The sequence below is a fragment of the Elgaria multicarinata genome, chromosome 7 (genome assembly GCF_023053635.1).
Source record: "Elgaria multicarinata webbii isolate HBS135686 ecotype San Diego chromosome 7, rElgMul1.1.pri, whole genome shotgun sequence".
Taxonomy (NCBI): domain Eukaryota; kingdom Metazoa; phylum Chordata; class Lepidosauria; order Squamata; family Anguidae; genus Elgaria; species Elgaria multicarinata.
The window spans coordinates 59,926,406-59,943,829 of NC_086177.1; the positions used below are offsets into that span (position 1 = coordinate 59,926,406).

At 42.8% G+C, this 17,424-nt stretch overlaps 1 protein-coding gene across 1 annotated transcript in view; it reads right to left on the bottom strand.

Moving 5' to 3' along the window:
• The window catches only part of CDH2 (cadherin 2), a 147,415-nt gene extending 134,516 nt beyond the window's left edge, over positions 1-12,899 (bottom strand). Inside the window, exon 1 of the mRNA XM_063130668.1 lies at positions 12,620-12,899. Within this exon, the coding sequence (XP_062986738.1) occupies positions 12,620-12,694 (75 nt within the window). The 5' untranslated portion in view covers positions 12,695-12,899. The remainder of the gene's footprint in view (positions 1-12,619) is intronic.
• Between the last annotated feature and the right edge of the window lie 4,525 nt (positions 12,900-17,424).

The window sequence follows — 17,424 nt, forward strand, 5'->3', positions numbered from 1 at the left end:
TGATGTTACTTGTTATAAAACACTTTTAACATCTTAAATTGTCCCAGTTTGTTTAACCACAGGACACCTTGAAAAACCTTTTGCTCCCTTAGCTTTCTGTAAATTATCCTGTTGGGAAGATCATAGCTTGAACTTCAGCTACTAACTGATAATCAAATGTTTTAATATAAGTTTCTCCAACCAACTAGGCAAGAGGAGAATATGAAAACAACCCTGAGTAAATAGTGCTGGAACCAATCATAATCAATTTAACAAGTTAGGTAGTTGACTAACCAGTTTTGAAGTTCAATGCTCTTTGTTGTAAGCTTTGTTTGCTTCTTAGAGGGTAAACCTGTGGGCAGGACCTGTTATTGCTAATTTCCATTCAGTTACAAATTGCAGGCACTTTATAAAGAAAGGAAGCACAAGGTGGAGGGCCCTTAAAACAGCTCTCTCCTCATTTCTGCAGGCTTGACAAATGAATTTAGGGAAGGGCAACAGAATTATCAAGCACTGTCTCTTGTGGTCTGTGAGTAGATCGGGCAAAATAATGTTAAGCATGTTTGCTGTCCAAAGCAAAAACATAATCACTCAGTTGGAATAGACCTTGAGCACCTTACTTAATCAAACTGCTTCCAATGGACATATTCATTGGTCTCAGTGAACCAAGATCATTATCCAGCTTACCCTCATGATTCAGACTGTTAGAGCCAATTAAAACAGAATGCACATAGGAAAATGTGCCATGGAATCACATTTCTCTCCACATGTAAGTCAGGGGGAAAACTTCTACCCAGACTAGTATTCTATTGGGGGGGGGGGGGACACAGAGGCACAATCAAACATTAGGTTCTTTGCATGCATTCTGAGGGGTACCTTAAAATGAAGGTTTTAATTAGGTTTTAAAGGAAGTACAACTCTACTTAGTGAGGCATACTATATTTCCCACCAAGATGCTTTAACAAGCAATCCTTGCTTGAATGGGATGGTAAGCTCTTCTTCTAAATTATTATTAGCATTAGCACCTGTCTTTGTCATCATATTTCCATTATATCGACCAATTATTAATGAGGTCCAGATTCAGAAGCAGATGAGAACAGTTGTTGGCATATTCTTATCAAGTTCTACATTTAGGAAATAGAAACCAAATGCACAGTTACAAAATGGGGGTATACTTGGCTCAGCAATACTACAAACGAGAAGGAACTTGGAATTGTTGTAGATTGCAAGCTGAATATGAGTCAACAGTGCGATATGGCTGCAAGAAAGGCAAATGCTGTTTTGGGCTGCATTAATAGAAGTATAGCTTCCAAATCACGTGAGGTACTGGTTCCTCTCTATTCGGCCCTGGTTAGGCCTCATCTAGAGTAATGCGTCCAGTTTTGGGCTCCACAATTCAAGGACGCAGACAAGCTGGAGCAACCAGGATGATCAGGGGTCTGGAAACAAAGCCCTATGAAGAGAGACTGAAAGAACTGGGCATGTTTAGCCTGGAGAAGAGAAGATGGAGGGGAGACATGATAGCACTCTTCAAATACTTAAAAAGTTGTCACAGAGAGGAAGGCCAGGATCTCTTCTCGATCCTCCCAGAGTGCAGGACACAGAATAACAGGCTCAAGTTAAAGGAAGTCAGATTCCAGCTGGACATCAGGAAAAACTTCCTGACTGTTAGAACAGTACAACAATGGAATCAGTTACCTAGGGAGGTTGTGGGTTCTCCCACACTAGAGGCATTCAAGCGGCAGCTGGACAACCATCTGTCAGGGATGCTTTAGGGTGGATTCCTGCATTGAGCAGGGGGTTGGACTCGATGGCCTTGTAGGCCCCTTCCTACTCTGCTATTCTATGATTCTATGATATCTAATTATATATTATAAAAGTGGGGAAAAGTCATTTGTCCATACTTTTTGTGTCATATTTTCCAAAGATATTAAAGAAATATCATTGATAATAAATAGTCTAGCTTGAACATCACTACTCATACTTACTTTTATAATAATAAGTGCGTAACGAAGTTATGGCACTGCCATTATTCTAAAATTAAGAAAGAAACTAAATCTCTACTGAACTTTAGGTATGTAGGGCATGTTTGCCTTGAAACTCTCATCCTGGTTGAATCTAATATGCGCTACTGCAATTTAAAATAATGAGTTTTCGAAACTATATTAAATGTAGCTCTTGTTTTTCCTGATGCCTCAAAGCTCTTGTCAGTGTAGGCGTCCATCAGTGTAAATGTGCTGTGGATAGGGCAGACAGTCTTAAAGAGTGAAGTTTGTCAAAACATATCCCTTAAAGATACAGAGAAGATCAAACCAGAAAAAAGAAATGCTTACAGTTAAACTGATTGGTCATCTTTACAAGAATGAAGTGGTGCGTGCTTCTTCTTCGTTTATTTCATTTGACAACAGCACTTACAGAACGCAGGTTTGCAAATGCAATTGAGCATACTTAAGAATTATAGTTATAAAAAGACCCTTGGAACTAGCTGTATTCATGAGTAAGAATTTCCAAGACAGGAAGAGCTATCCTAACTCACAGATCTAGATTATTGGAGAGGGTTGGGATTAGTTGGTGGCACCTCTCCAATAGTCTAGGGGGGGTGTCCAATGTGGAGTTCTCTGCGAGCATAGATGTGCCACCAGAGAAGTTTGCAGGCACTTACCAATGGAAGACCCTGAAATGGGATGTTATGGAGGCGAGGCAGATCTGTCAAATCCCAAACTCCTTTGTCCCCTGCAGAGGCCCCAGAAGTATGTCCCTCATCTATGCCAGCCTGAAACTGCAGAAATTTCCCTTTCTGTTGTAACCAATGGGAGGGGAAATAATAAAAATCCACACTACTGGAGGAAAAAAATTGTACTGCCCCCTCTACCTGGGGCAGGGCTTTGGATGACGCAGTCAATCTGCTGCTCAGCTTCTCCCCAACCCCACTTTGGATTTCACTGTTAAACCTAAAATACTACAATACAAGATTTGTTTCTTTATTAGTATTAGAAATAAGGACAACATCAATGGTAACTCATTCCTGAGAGGTTACACAGACAAGAAGGTACTCAGTACTAGTGCACCCTCAGAGCTTTTCAAGCTTTTCATGAAGCCATATATTTCAGAAAATTGCTCTGTTCGCATATTTTCAACGTATCTGACAAACAAATGACATTACTCAAAATGTTGAAAAACACATGAATATTAATTTCCAAAAAGGATAGTTAACTGGTTATTTTGGGTATCTTGAAAACTTGTCCTCAGTTTGGAGCTGTAGCTCAGTGATGGAGATGGAGCACATACCTTGCATGCAGAAGGTCCCAGGTTCAATCCTGGCAATTTCCAGGTATGGCTAGAAAGAATCCTGACTGAAAAATTGTGGAGCTGCTGCAAGTCAGTTTGGACAATACTGGGCTAGATGGTCTGACTCAATATAAGGCAACTTCTTATGTTCCTAGAGGATCACAAGACCCATGCTGAAACAGAACAAGGGTCCATCTAGTCCAGCACTCTGTTCACACAGTGGCCAACCAGGGACCCACAAGCAGGACATGGTGCAACAGCACCCTCCCACCCATGTTCCCCAGCAACTGGTGTATATAGGCATACTGCTTCTGATACTGGCCATCAGGACTAGTAACCATCGATAGCCTTCTCCTCCAGGAATTTATGCAACCCCCTTTTAAAGCCATCCAAATTGGTGGCCATCACCACATCTTGTGGTAATGAATTCCATAGTTTAACTGTGCTGTGTAAAGAAGTACTTCCTTTTACCTGTCCTAAACCTCTCACGAAACAGCTTCATGGGATGACCCTGGGTTCTAGTATTATGGGAGAGGGAGAGAAATGTCTCCCTAACCACATTCTCCACACCATGCATAATTTTGTACACCTATATCAGGTCTCCCCTTTGCCTCCTTTTTTCCAACCTAAACAATCTCAGCTGTTGTAACCTTCCCTCATAGGAGAGATGCTCCAACCCCTCAATCATTTTAGTTGCCCTTTTCTGAACTTTTTCCAGCTCTGAAAATTATAAGGCAACTTCTTATGTTCCTATTGTTGGTCCTGATAAAGATATTGCCTGCCTGTGGGTTTTGGAATTTCACTATTTCCTGTCTTTCATTTTCTAAACTGTAGCAGGTCAGAAGATATAGTTCTATTCCATACTAGGGTAATAGACCAATAATTTGGTTCAAACATAAACTATATTGCAAGCTCCATTCACTGTACATATTTTTAATTATTTTTAAGAGAACAGATTTCACAAGAGCCATAATTTCATACAGCATTTTCACCTTTTTTTTTGTATTAACTATTCTCAATCTTCTACTATGATAGGCTGAAAAGTCTAGAATACCTAGAATATTACATTTTGTTAGAGTATCATTAACAATGAATGGTTGAAAGAGAAAATGGGTTGTGTGTTGAATACAGGACTCCAAAATGGTCCTTTATTATATTGTCCCTAATTCCAGAGAAGTAGTTGCTAGAGCATTGTTGGCAGTTGATGGCACACATCACATTGGAGGCTATAATATGTTGGAGGAATGAAGGGTTCATTCATCTGCCCATCCTCTAATGTGATATATGGTATCGTCTGTTAACACAAAACAAACAGGAAAGACTATATAAAAAAACCCATAGAATTATATTAAAAATGGCATTTCAATTTTACAGTCCATCCTGCTGAGGTCTAAAAGTCACATTATCAAAAAAATATAAAGGAAAATTCCAACCTGAATTTTTCAGCAACTTTGCTGCTATTTATTCAGTGCTTAATTGAGACCAGGATTTTCTGTTTCATTATAGCTATTAAATCAGTATAGCAAAGCTAGGAAGATAGCAGTATTGGACATTACTACTGGTTGTAACGGCCACTGTACTGACCTTGTGTACATAAGCTTTGCATAGAAATATTGCAAATTGTACCTCTTGCATTTCAGGGCCATTTGGCCCCAGAGTTTACATTTGCTTGGATCCAGACATTAACTGGACTTACATCCCATTGAAATCAATAGAACCTGTCATGACTATTTTCCCTCATAGATTTCAATGGGAACTAACTTAATCTGGATCCAAATCAACATTTTGCTTCTTCATCCTTATCTGTGAAATGAGGATAAACTTTTGTGAACCAGGCTCTGGTTCACAAAAGTTTATATAATAATAAATGTGTTAGTCTTTAAAGTGCCACAAGACTCCTGATAATTTAGCTAGCCCATGGATGTTATTTTTTATTTGTATTTGCAAAAAGGAAAGATGGGGAAGTACAGAAATTCTGATCTATTTTAAACTTTAAGGAACTTAAAACAGAAACTACATATATGGGCAATTCACTTTCTTAAATGAGGGATAGTCAGAAAAATCACAAGATTTTTTTTTTAAAAAAGCAAAAGCAAAGCCTGAATCACTCTAAGTGGTCATCTTTACTTAATAAAAATAGCTTTACTCAATTTCCTCATATGGTCTACATAATAGGTTTCTATAGTAATGAAAATTTATGCTTTCTAATATGGATGTTTTCTATGAAGCTGCCCTTTTTTATCAAAATATCGAAACACTGTCATCTGCCCATATTACTACAAGTTTTCTTTTCTAAGGATAAGTGGGTCCAAACCCACCAGTTGAAGACCACAGATGTTTATATTGCCCTGTTCACTGGAATAAGATAAAAGCAATAGAAATGAATGGAGAGAAACGTCTTACACCAGTGCAAACCTCACTGAAAATATTGGGTGGGAGATGCCATGCTGTATCTGAATTAATGTATGCATGTGTTTGCTGTATTAAATAGAAGCCAACTAAGTTAGGGTTAATTAGAGAGTAAGTGAGAGGTGGGAGTGGCTTGTGTATGTGTGAGGAGACCTAGTATATAAAAGGCAGGAGCAGACAGCCCATTAGATAGGATTTTTGAGATAAGGCCTATATCTATTTAGTGGTAGTTAGAAGAGATAGAGTAGGCAGGGTATGATTGAGAACTGAATGATTGATTATATGATATAACATCTCTTGTATTAAATAAATGTTACTTTGGTTTAAATGATAAAATCCTATGTCTTGTTAATCTTTCTGTTCATATTTTGTGGGTAGTTCTGCTGGTTGGGTAAAGGAAACAAATTAGGCATATTGGGTGCCTCTTTTACCCGGTGAATATAGAGTTGAAGCTTATGGGACAGTGAGGACAGCAGATCCTGAAGGCAGATCACATCACAAGCAGTGGCAACATCATAACAGACAATGATGCCTACACATAATAGAGAGAGACTTTCCTCTTGAGAAAAGAGAATCCATAGAACGGGATTATGGGTTGTATCTGGAAGGGACTCTGATCCAATGGCTGAGGGGACACTCCTACCAGAGTATTAGTTCAAGCCAGTAAGAAATAGAAACTGTAGTGATCCCCTTAGTAGCAACTTAGCCCCAAAGTTTTAAAACCCAGAAGTTAGGCCCAAATTCCTCAGACTACCACTCTATTGCCAGCTTAAAACTGAATTGGAATTACTGACTTGAACTTCCGTTTGGCACCATTTGGCACCACAGCAATTTTCCATTAATGGTTAATGGAAAAGGGATAAGACTTCCTAAATAATGTCAATAGATTGGAAATATCTAAATATAAATATGCCTTAAACATATATATGCAACTATGGAATTTACTATACTGAAAATGTCTTATAAAATGTTAATGTATTCAAAGGCACATCATCTTGACTTTGAACCAGATAAAAAAGGTACACAATGTGCATTTTGTCAAAGAATGTTATCACTCCTGGTAAGTTTCTGAAATGACTTAAAATATATTTGAAATGTATCAGCCAGTTCAATACAAAAATAAAATGTTTCCTTAAAAAAGAATGTTTTCTTCTCCTACCCATTCATCCAAACAATTCTCTATTTCTGCAGGAAATGTTGATGACAGCATCATTAAAAGAAAACAACAACAACAACAAAGATAGTAGCTTATTGATTTGTCAGATTTGAATTATGTCACTGACATTACTACCAAAAAAACCTCTAGAATCCTGAAATCTCCACTGTTTTCCAATATATTTATTTAACATATACACATGTTTTAATTACTCAAAATAGGAATCTGCTGTTTTTTAAAACATGTGAAATAGAGTATTTGGAAAGAAACCAAGAAATATTAAGAAATAGGAACTCCACAAATCTGGAATATAGCAGAGGACTGCAAGACAAAACATTAAAAATATAATGGGTGGATATTATACATGTAAAACACCAACATAATGGACGGAGACAGCAGAAGCACAAGGAGACCCAAGCATCCGATATCAACCTACCAAAGTTGTCTTAGGGCTAACCTTCTATGCAGTTCCATGCCTCTTTACTCTCTATTTATTGCAAACAACATGTGACCTGATGTCATCACATTGTGCACCTTCCCACCCCTAGCTTCACATCACTGGCTGTCAGGGAGATGGAGCACATGAGAACAACACCAAGCACAATCTTTGTATTACATTACAAGGAAGAAGGAGGGAAAAAGAGATACAGAGCAGCAGCAGCTCTGTGTTTCTTATCATGTCTACTTTGGCCCTTTGTGTGCCCCCACAGGTCGCTTCTACAACTTAGAAAGTACGTCATCTCCTTACACATAAATTCAGACAATGAGGTGAAGGCAGCAAAGAGGAAGCATTAAAAAGCAACGAACTTATGGCTTCCATTCCTATCACTGTAGGGTTGACTCTAACCACTTATACACAAATATGTATCTGCTTTGTTAATAGTCTTGTTTTAATATGCCTAAAATCCATTTCTCAGGGTCATCTGATCCATTTTCAATACTACAATTGCCTTTTTAGACTTTTAGGCTAGTCATACACAGAAATACCTTAAAAGCAATTAAACATAGTAATTTGATTGATTCTTCCCCACCAAAAAACCTATCTCCCTCAATGTTATTCTGAGCCCCTACACATTGGGGTTGTTGTCCTCCCTTTTTATTTTTTAAAATATCTTATTTTTTCCGAGCTTTACCTCTTCTGATTTTAAAAGCACTGATAGATACTGATCAGTGCTTTATCAAACATTTTCTCTTTTAAACTTTTTCTTTCTTCTTAGTGTCAGGCTTTTGTAAAATAACCATATATCTTATTTTTTAAAAATAAAGCACTCAGGAGGCAATGTTTAATCTTAAATGGTGTTGAATAGCAGTTTAAGTATGTTCCTAAATGCTATATTTTTTCGAACATACATTAAACACGTCTGCTTTGCTGTGTAATGATGAGCAAAGATGTAATAAAAAACTCATGGAAAAAATGGCAAATACTGGGGAAAACGATTAAACCAGTTAAAGAAATCAAGCTAATGTATACTTATACATGATTGTAGATATTTTCATATATGAATCTCCCGTGCAGGCAATCTACCTGATGCAAAAGTTCTAAGTAATTTCTGGCTTATAAGAATGTCTTAGCAAAAAAGGATATAAGGTTGAAGATAAGGAAAAAACCAAACACCTACAAAAATAAATAAATCAAAGACCGCTTTCCAGACACAGTGTTATAAAACTGATTTCATACCTACGTTTCAGTGTTGTTACACCCTATTAAAAAACAGTCCTAACCTGATTTAACAGATACCCAAACAAGGGGGAAATTGGATTCTCCAACCATGACATGCCACTGACACAAAGTGATACACGAAAGCTATAAAGCTAGTTCCTGTCCATAATTCATAGATTCTGTTTTAACGGTTGTTGGTTTTTTTTAAAAAAAATAGTCCTGGAAGAAAAAAGCACAAAATAAAGCTTATTACAGACCTCAAGTTTTAAGATTTACTAAGGGATATTTTGAAATCAAAAACAGAAGTAGAGACATCACAAAAAGTGCAGGAAGAAGAAAGGAAGTGTCATGGGGGATTTTTATTTTTTTAAAAAAAGATATGGATCTACGTTTAACGAAAAAGTAAAAAGCAATCTAAACTCAAGCTATATATAGACCTTGAAAACAATATCCTTAGCCAAAAGTTAAAACAATCCTTCCAAGGTGGGAGACAGGGTTTTAAGGAAAGACACTGGAGGCGCAGCACAGACGTTTTCCCATCAGGACAAACTAACCTCCTATTAAGCCAAAGAGAAAATCCCCCAGCTGTTTAGGATCAATGTTTCAGCACCATCAAAACCAGGGGAAAGGGTAGTGGCTGTGGGGGAGGCAACAAAAAATGCAGTGATTTGAAATAGGGGCAAGGGAGGGAGCCTCTGCAACCTGCCAAGTTTGTGTTTACTACATTTCAATAGCAGGGATCCAGTTCACAGCCAGAGAGTAATCTGAGCTCTGCACCATGGACAGTGACTGCTGCTGCAGCTACTGCAGCTGCCTCCCTATACCCAATCACCCAGCCCTACAGTATTTAAACCTCAACTGCCAAAAGCCAGCCCCACTGCCAGCCAGAAATATCCCGTTCCCCAGAATATGGCACACAAAGAGTCTCGTACCTCTTCTAGAAGATATATTCCAACCACAAATGCCGTTAAGAGGCAGTGATCTGCACCATCTGTCCCTGAGATTTACTCCTCCCTGCCCTTAGCACTGGAAAGAAAACTAGCTCTCACACTGACCAAAGCACCAGCATCCATCCTGTTCACATCATTCTCCTGCCCTTTAAGAATTCACTTCAGGGAAATACATACACACACACGTTTCACATGCACATGCTCCAGTATTAAATATAGATAATCTATTACTCCAGAGAATTTTTCACAAACTAGTACATTTATTCCACCCCCCATTCCTACTGCAACTGGATACTCTTGGTAAGTCCCAAAAATTCAGACTGATTACCTCAGAGAAATTTCGCCAGCAAATGACAACTGATCTCTGCTTCATAAGGTACAGCCCTACCACTAAAATCATTCTGTATCTACTCTGTTCCATATCCCAGAGATACTATTCCATTATATATCCCATATTCACTTAGCAAGTCATGATGATCCTCTACTTTCAGAGACACAAAAACACTATAAAAACAACAACCCCCAAACAAGTAATAGCCCAACAACTGACCAGACCAAATGAACTCTTACTTCAGACACCCAGGCCCATGCTAATTTACCTCATCTCAACACATACTGAAATTCAGCCCACTCCCCAGAAACACACAGGCCTACCAGTGGAGTCATCCAACCCACACACAACAACATATATCAGCTTTCCCCAACCTGATGCCATCCAGATGTGTTGGACTACAATCCCCATCATACTGAGAGTTGTAGTCCATCACATCTGGAGGGCACCAGGATGAGGAAGGCTGGCATCCCCAATTGTTTTTAAACCGCCATAGGGAGATCCAGGTCACTGCAGTGCCCGTCTGATGCAAACACACCAGCAATATTCTCCCTAGGAAGGTCCCTACTTCACAACAGTATAAATAAAGCTTACAAAACTCCCACATCAGTAAATAGACTCTCGTCTGGGTGGAAGGACAACCATCACACAGTGCCACCAATCTTCCATCTTTGACACACTCAGTAGGGAGAGAGTCACTGCCAGTAGTACAAACCCACTCAACTTCAGCAGGATCTCCAACCCAAAAGATTCTCCCATTCCCTGCATGTAATGGACAGGACATGGGTCTAAAGTCCTGGGGCATTTGGCTAGGCCTCCATGCTGTGGCTGTTTCCTAGTGCCCCCTGTTGGCCAAGGGAGGTGGCAAGGCTTTTAAAAGCAGGAGAATAAGCTTGCCTGGGCCAGATCTACACCAAGCAGGATATGATACTTCGAAACCGGTTTGAAAACTGTATATGGAGTGTGTCCTGGGCCCTAACAGTTGTCATACTGTTATAAACCATTTTGAAGTAGTAGTGTAGATCCTGCCCTGGTGGAAATTCCCGTTAGCTGCTGCAGCAGCAGAAAACAGCAGGAGGCAAGTGGGGGAGGAGGTGAGTGAGGCTGCCGGGCGGAGGCGGAGGCTGATTAAATTCTTCCCGGGAAGGGATTAGCCGGTACAGCAGAGGGGCGAGGCAGCGGTTCAGCAAGCTCCTCTTCACCGGGCCCAAGGCCATGGTAGGAGGCATTCCAGACACATTTGACCCCACTAACCGAGGAATCCCTGAGCACCCTATAGTGGATGATCAGGCAGGACCCTTCCTCCAGGATCCTTTTATATACCTTTGGGCACACTGGATGGTTTAAGAGCAGCAAAAGGGGAGTTCAAACCCACGATTATTGCCACACCCTCAGCCAGGATGCACACCCTTGCTGCTTAATCCAAAATAGTTACCAGCCCCGTGATTCCACGGTGACAATCCCTAACACGGATTAGAATTCCCCATGACTCTTAATAATCAGGGCCCCGGAAATGTGTGAAATATCAACTTCTTAAACCTTCTCGAGGGTGCACAGGAGAAGGCAGTAAAAGAGTAAGAAACGACAAAAGTAGCTAACTCCATGCGGTGATACTCTGGAGTTCACACTCTATGACTGTGTGACCAGAGACCCCACTGGGATTCTGCCCTAATGAAGGCAAAGTATAAAGAGTGAAGGGGGACGCCAGGCAAAGGGAGAAAGGCTGGGATGGGTGGGGTGGCCTTGCCGTGCCTATGGATGAGATAGAAAATAAATCGCACCCGATACCCAGATCCAAGAAGCAGGGATCTCAAAACAAAGGCGATCCCAACTTTCTCCATCCAGGGTATTTTCTATCCTCGAAAACGTCTATTCCTTTACAACAAAGTCCGCGTGTATCTGCGTGTGTACCAGTTGTCTGCCAGCAAGGAGGAGGAGGAGGAGAGGAGCACTAGCTCCCGCCATCACCCTCCCAAGGGAAGATTGTGGGTGGCATCGGCTCCTTTCCCACGCTCCCCTCCAAGGAAGAGATGGCGCCAAGACCCTGTCCCATTTCTGCTCAGCCTCAAGTAACAGGGATGCTTGTTTCCCACAGAACCCCCCCTCCATTCGGATGCACTTACGTTGCTTATATTTTATTGTTTTACAACCATCTCCCATTTTACAAGTCTCATCCTTCCTATCCTTGCCCGCTCCCTCGGGGCGAACTTTGCTTTCTCCCCCCACCCCACTTGAAACTCTCCCGTACACACAATCGCTTCCCCGGCAAGTGCCAGGGGTCTCTCGGTCCTGAGTTCCCACCCTACCCCTTTTGCTGCCCGACCTTTCCCCCCTCAGAGAGGCATCTTTCCCGTATTAACCCCGAAGCGGCCACCTGCACCTCTCCGCCCTAGGAAAAGAGGGTCTCTAAGTCCCGTTGTCCACCAGCCAAGGAATCAGCAGCTCCAACCTGAGCTCTCCAACTCTAGACCGAGGGCGACTTCTGGTCTCCCACGCTCAGCAATCCCAATTCCCCCCACCCCAACACCCCCCCCCCATTGGATGCACCCCGTCTTTCCCCCCATTTTCCTGGGTGTTGTGGGGGCGAGGGGACGCTTTCCCTCAATCCCTCTTCTCCCAGGGCTGCTACCGCTCCAATTCCATCTTAGCAACCTGCTCCTCCTTCGGCAGCTTCTCCATCAGTCCCTATTAAACCAGGCCCAGCTTAGCCTGCGGGGCAGCTGGAGGAGCCGGCTTCTCCCCCAACCCCGCTCGCTCGCCCGCATCCTCCGCCAAGCCCCGCCACCGCCCTTCGCGGATCGCCAGGAACAAAGAGCCCCGAGCCCAGCTGCTCCTCTGCCTTTTACCTGCTGCAGGGCCGCCAGCACCATCAACAGCAGCGGCGGCAGGATCCGCGGCGACGCTCCCGCTATCCGGCACATGGAGGCGAAGCGGGGGGAGGGAGAGAGAAGCACAAACGGGAGCGAGCGAAAAGTCCACGGATCGCGGGGGGGCCCTCGGAGCGTCTCGGGCCAAGGGTGGAAAGACGGGAGGGGCCGGTGGAGGATCCCCGGGGTTTGCCTCGGAGGAAGTGGCGGCTGTGCTCCAGGTTAGGCTGCAGCTTGGCTTCTTTTGCTTCTCTCCCTCCCCCCCCCACGTCGCGTCCTGGGTGCCGGGGATGGGCGATACACGCACACAGAGACACAAAAGGCAGTGGGCGAAGGAGTACAAAACAGGCGCTGCTGGGGCGGGCTGGCGGCGTTAGCGGTTCCCCTGGGCTTCTCCTTGGAACATGTCCCTTCTTCTTTCTTCTCGGACGGTGGCGGCTGCTAGCTTGTCCTCCCCGGCGACTTGAGGCAGCCCCCTTCTCTCAATGCGTCGCCAAGTGCGCCCTGGCACTGCCGCTCCGACGCCAGCTCTGCCGCTGCTGCATGCTCGCCCCGAGTCCCTTCGCCTCCTTCACTTTCTTGCCTCGCCTCCCTCGGCCACAGTAAGCAGCGGCGGCGGCGGCGGTAGCAGCAGCAGCAGCAGCAACCCCCTCTGCTTGCACACAATGATAACAATACCACAGCAGCCTCTGCTTCGCTCGCGCTGCGTGCCGCTCTCTCTGTGTGTGTACGCGCGCGCGCGCGTATGTGTGTGTGTATGCGCCTTCCCTTGTGCTTGGCGGCTGCTGGCAGCTTCACCTCTTCCTCCTCCTCCTCCTCCTCCTCCTCGGCTCTCCCTCCTCCTCGGCTCTCCCTGCCCGCCGCGCGGCCAATGGGAAGCAACCGGCTTCAGCTCAGCCCTTGCCCTGGTTAGGCAACCGCCCACAGCTACCCCAGAGCAAAAGGTTGAGCTTTTCGGCGGCGGCGGCGGCCAGCAAGTGGTGCGCAGACGAAGCCGTGGAATGACTGTGGGCACTTTCCCCCGCGGGAAGAGCCAGGGGCACAGGGTGTGTCTGGGCTCCTGACACGAACACCCGCACGCAGACGGGAGAATTTTGGGGCGAGTGGGGGAGGTAGGGAGATGGATTGGGAGAGACTTGAGGCCGATGCTAATAAACAAGTGTGAGAAAGCTCGGCGGGTTTTATTATTTAACGGGGTGAGAATCTCCGGCTAATGTGAGAAATGCCTATGCAAAAGAAAGAAAGCAATGCCCGGCGACGCTAGGGAACGCTGTTCGAGCCCTCATTGTCTGACGGCGCTTTGCAATGAGCCACCTGCTGGGAAAAGAAGCGGAGCTGTTTAGACGGCGGCAGCTTTGGCTTTTGTTTTTGCTCCGCTCCCGCCACCGCCGAAGAGCCTGGAATTTGACCAGGCAGCCAATTAGGAAGTTTCAGTCCCTGCGGTTATTGGGTTAGCGGGCCTTTTGTTTCCGTCCCCGACCCTTCCCACTCCTCGTTTGCTACTTGCTTCATTTCTCAGCAAATGGCTTTTCCCCCCTTTTGTTTTTTTTAAATATATATATATATATAAGAAGGCTTTGCTTGGCGCTGGGCAGAGCCCCAGTCTGTGTATCCAAAAAATGTCAGGCTGCATAACGGAAATTAGGAAGGTTGCTGAGTGCACAGTAACAGCAAGTATCAGTGCTGGGTCATTTGCAGAGCTGGCAAGGATTTTCCCTCACCCCACAGGTCACTGAGCAAACTTGTTTTGTGTCCATGCATCAAAGCCTCCAGCCTGAGTGAGAAATAGCAAAAGGGGGTTGGCTGGGGAGTGGGGAAGGGAGGGGTTGTAGGCGCTGTGCTGGCCCCAAGACAAGAACGACTGGGCTCCGGATGGCTCACATTCTTGATTTTTAAGCAGTTGATTTGGAAGTGAGCACGCAGGGAAGGGAGGAAAACGGTGCATTTGCTCTGCTTGGATCTAAACTGCCATGCAGGTGTTTTCAGAGCAAAGCTGGCCTTGCCGCTATATAGTAAGTGATAAAGAGCAGCACTGGACTTTTCGTGAGGAAGGGTGGGATATAAAATGAATAAATTAAAAATAAGGGCAGAAAATCCCGTTTCTTCTTTATTAGTTGGCACATAGTCTACATTTTAGAACATAAATTAATTATATTTGAACTTGCATCAACTCTGGATTGTGGCCATACACTAAAAAGCACTGACTCCAGAATATAGTACTAATTTCTTCAGTAAGGCTGTCCCAGAAGTAGCTCATGGGACTTCAGTGCCACTCAAAAAAATTTGCAACATAAATTATTCAGTTTTAAAAAAATATAAAATACATTTATTCTTGATCTTACTCTGATTAAGAGTGATGTAAAATAAGTCCATCATGCTCGCTAACTATCCATATGAAAAGGATGTATGGATTATGTTGATTACATGCAACTCAAATTTGGCAATTATTTATGGTCGTTAGGACAGGATAGTTAGCAGCCTTCCCCAACTGATGCCCTCCAAATGTGTTGGACTATACCCACCATTATTTCCCAGCCTGAGAAGGATGGGAGCTGTAGTCCAACACATCTGGAGCGTGTATCAGGGAAACGGGGCTCAAATCAATTGATAATCTCCCTTGTACAAGTCACAAAAGCAATAAAGAGTCTTGTGGCAACTTAAAGACAAATGCATTTATTCTGGCATAACCTTCGTGGATACTGTTCACTTCATCAGACACATTTATATATACACGCTGTGGAAGGGATGAGAAATGTAAAATAATAGACACAGAGAGATAATACGCAAATAACACGCAAGTAGGCACAGGGCCCCATGGCAATGTGTTTGTTTAACCTATTTTGAAAATATATTTTATCATATGCATTTTATTCATTTGCATTTTATTGTTAACATTACAGCCCTCTGAAAAAAAGCCTCAGAATAAGAAATAGGCCGAAATGCATTAAGCTTGTGAATAAACTATTTTGCATCCTCTTTTTTTCATATATATATGAATGAATGACATTTTAAGTTAAAGACATTTTTTCTGGCATAACCTTCGTGGATACTGTTCATAAAGGTTATTCTGTTCTGGATTGTTCTGTTCTGGATCATCTCTGTGGGTTAAGCAATGGAGGCACTGATTTGATTCCCGTCCTTCTTTAAGCAACATTTTCAGAACGTGCTGCTGGGAAGACTTTTGTTCAAACCTCATGGCCTTTGGCTTGTAGAGTTCCTCGGGTTTCTATTCTGTCCCTCATGTTTTTTAACATCTACATGAATCCACTGGGAGAGGTTATTCAGAGTTTTGGGCTACAGTGTCATCAATATGTTGGATGATACTCTTCCCTATGCCTCCCTTCCTAATCACCCCAGTGAATACCTGAAAATGTTATGAACCAGTGTTTGACACCATTAATGGGCTGGATTCAGGCAAGTCTTATTAGTAGGAAGTTTGTCAGTTCAGATGTTCAAACATTGAAGAGGCATGTTGCACTGCCTGAAAGAATCAGGTTCGCAGTTTGGGAGAGCTCTTGGACATGGCTCTAGACTTGGATTTTTTTTGGTGGAGAGGGGGCGATCCACAGTAATGCTTTTAAAGCACTTTGAAAACGTTTTGAAAACTCTATATGCAGTGTGTCCTGGGCCCCAACAGTTGTCAAAACTGTTATAAAGCGCTTTAAAGCAGTAGATCAGTTGACTGGTGTTCCAGCTGCCTCCCCTTCAATCTGGCTATGGTGATCCATTAGTTACCTCACGACTTATTGTACATGGGGCTACCTTTGAAGGCAGGTTAGAATCTTTTTTTTAGCTCTTCCAGATATGGCTTCTGTGAGTTTTGTTGTTTACTATTACTTGACCCTGTAGTTTTATTGCTTTTAGTATATGCCACTCTGATCTCTTTGGAGTGGAAGAGTGTGGATGATTCTTTTAATATGAGAATATAATGACCCTGTTCAGATGACACACTAAACCACGGTGGTTAAGCATTTTGAGCTAAACATTATGGCTTAACATGTTGTGTGAACCATTCTTAACCATGGTGGCTACTTAACCATGGTTTAAACATCCTCACTAATCATTTGCTGCAAAAGGGGTAGTGGCCTAACCATGGCTTAGCATGTTGTCTGAACAGGCCCAATGTGTTCTTGTGCCATGTTGGATACATTGCAATGACTGTAGTTTATTGAAGGTGATGAATATCAAGAAAATTACAGCAGAGCTTTTTGTTAATCGTATGTTTTTAACTTCATAGCTTCCTTCTATGATGACAATAGACATTTTACATAAGAAGCTACCTTATAGACAGACCATTGGTCAACCTAGCTCACCCTGACTGGCAGGGCCTCTCCATGGTTTCAGGCAGGGGATGTTCTGCATGAAAATCATGTTGTTTATTACTGAGTTATACAACTAATGTTCATTTCTGAATTTGCAAGTCCAAAAGGTCAGAAAAGAAAGTGACAAAAACAACAGATTTTGTTTAGATTTTAAAAATGTAGTTACAAGGGGCTCTTGGCAGTTCTAGTTTTAGGAAATGAGAAAAGTTCACCACTGCAGATTATTAATGATAATAATCATTTCTGCAGGGATGGAAGGGAACCAGCTTCATTGCTTGCAGAATACAGCTCTCCTTGGATTCTCTCCAAATTCTGAAAACTCGCTGATGCCTCGATCGTGTATCATCATCGACTGGGACTTGGACAGCATTATAGCCTTGTTCTTCTAGATATGGATTGGACAGGGTGTGACTCATGACCCTGCTAGTGAAGCTTTTAGTCACCTTGACTAGTGATTTCCTT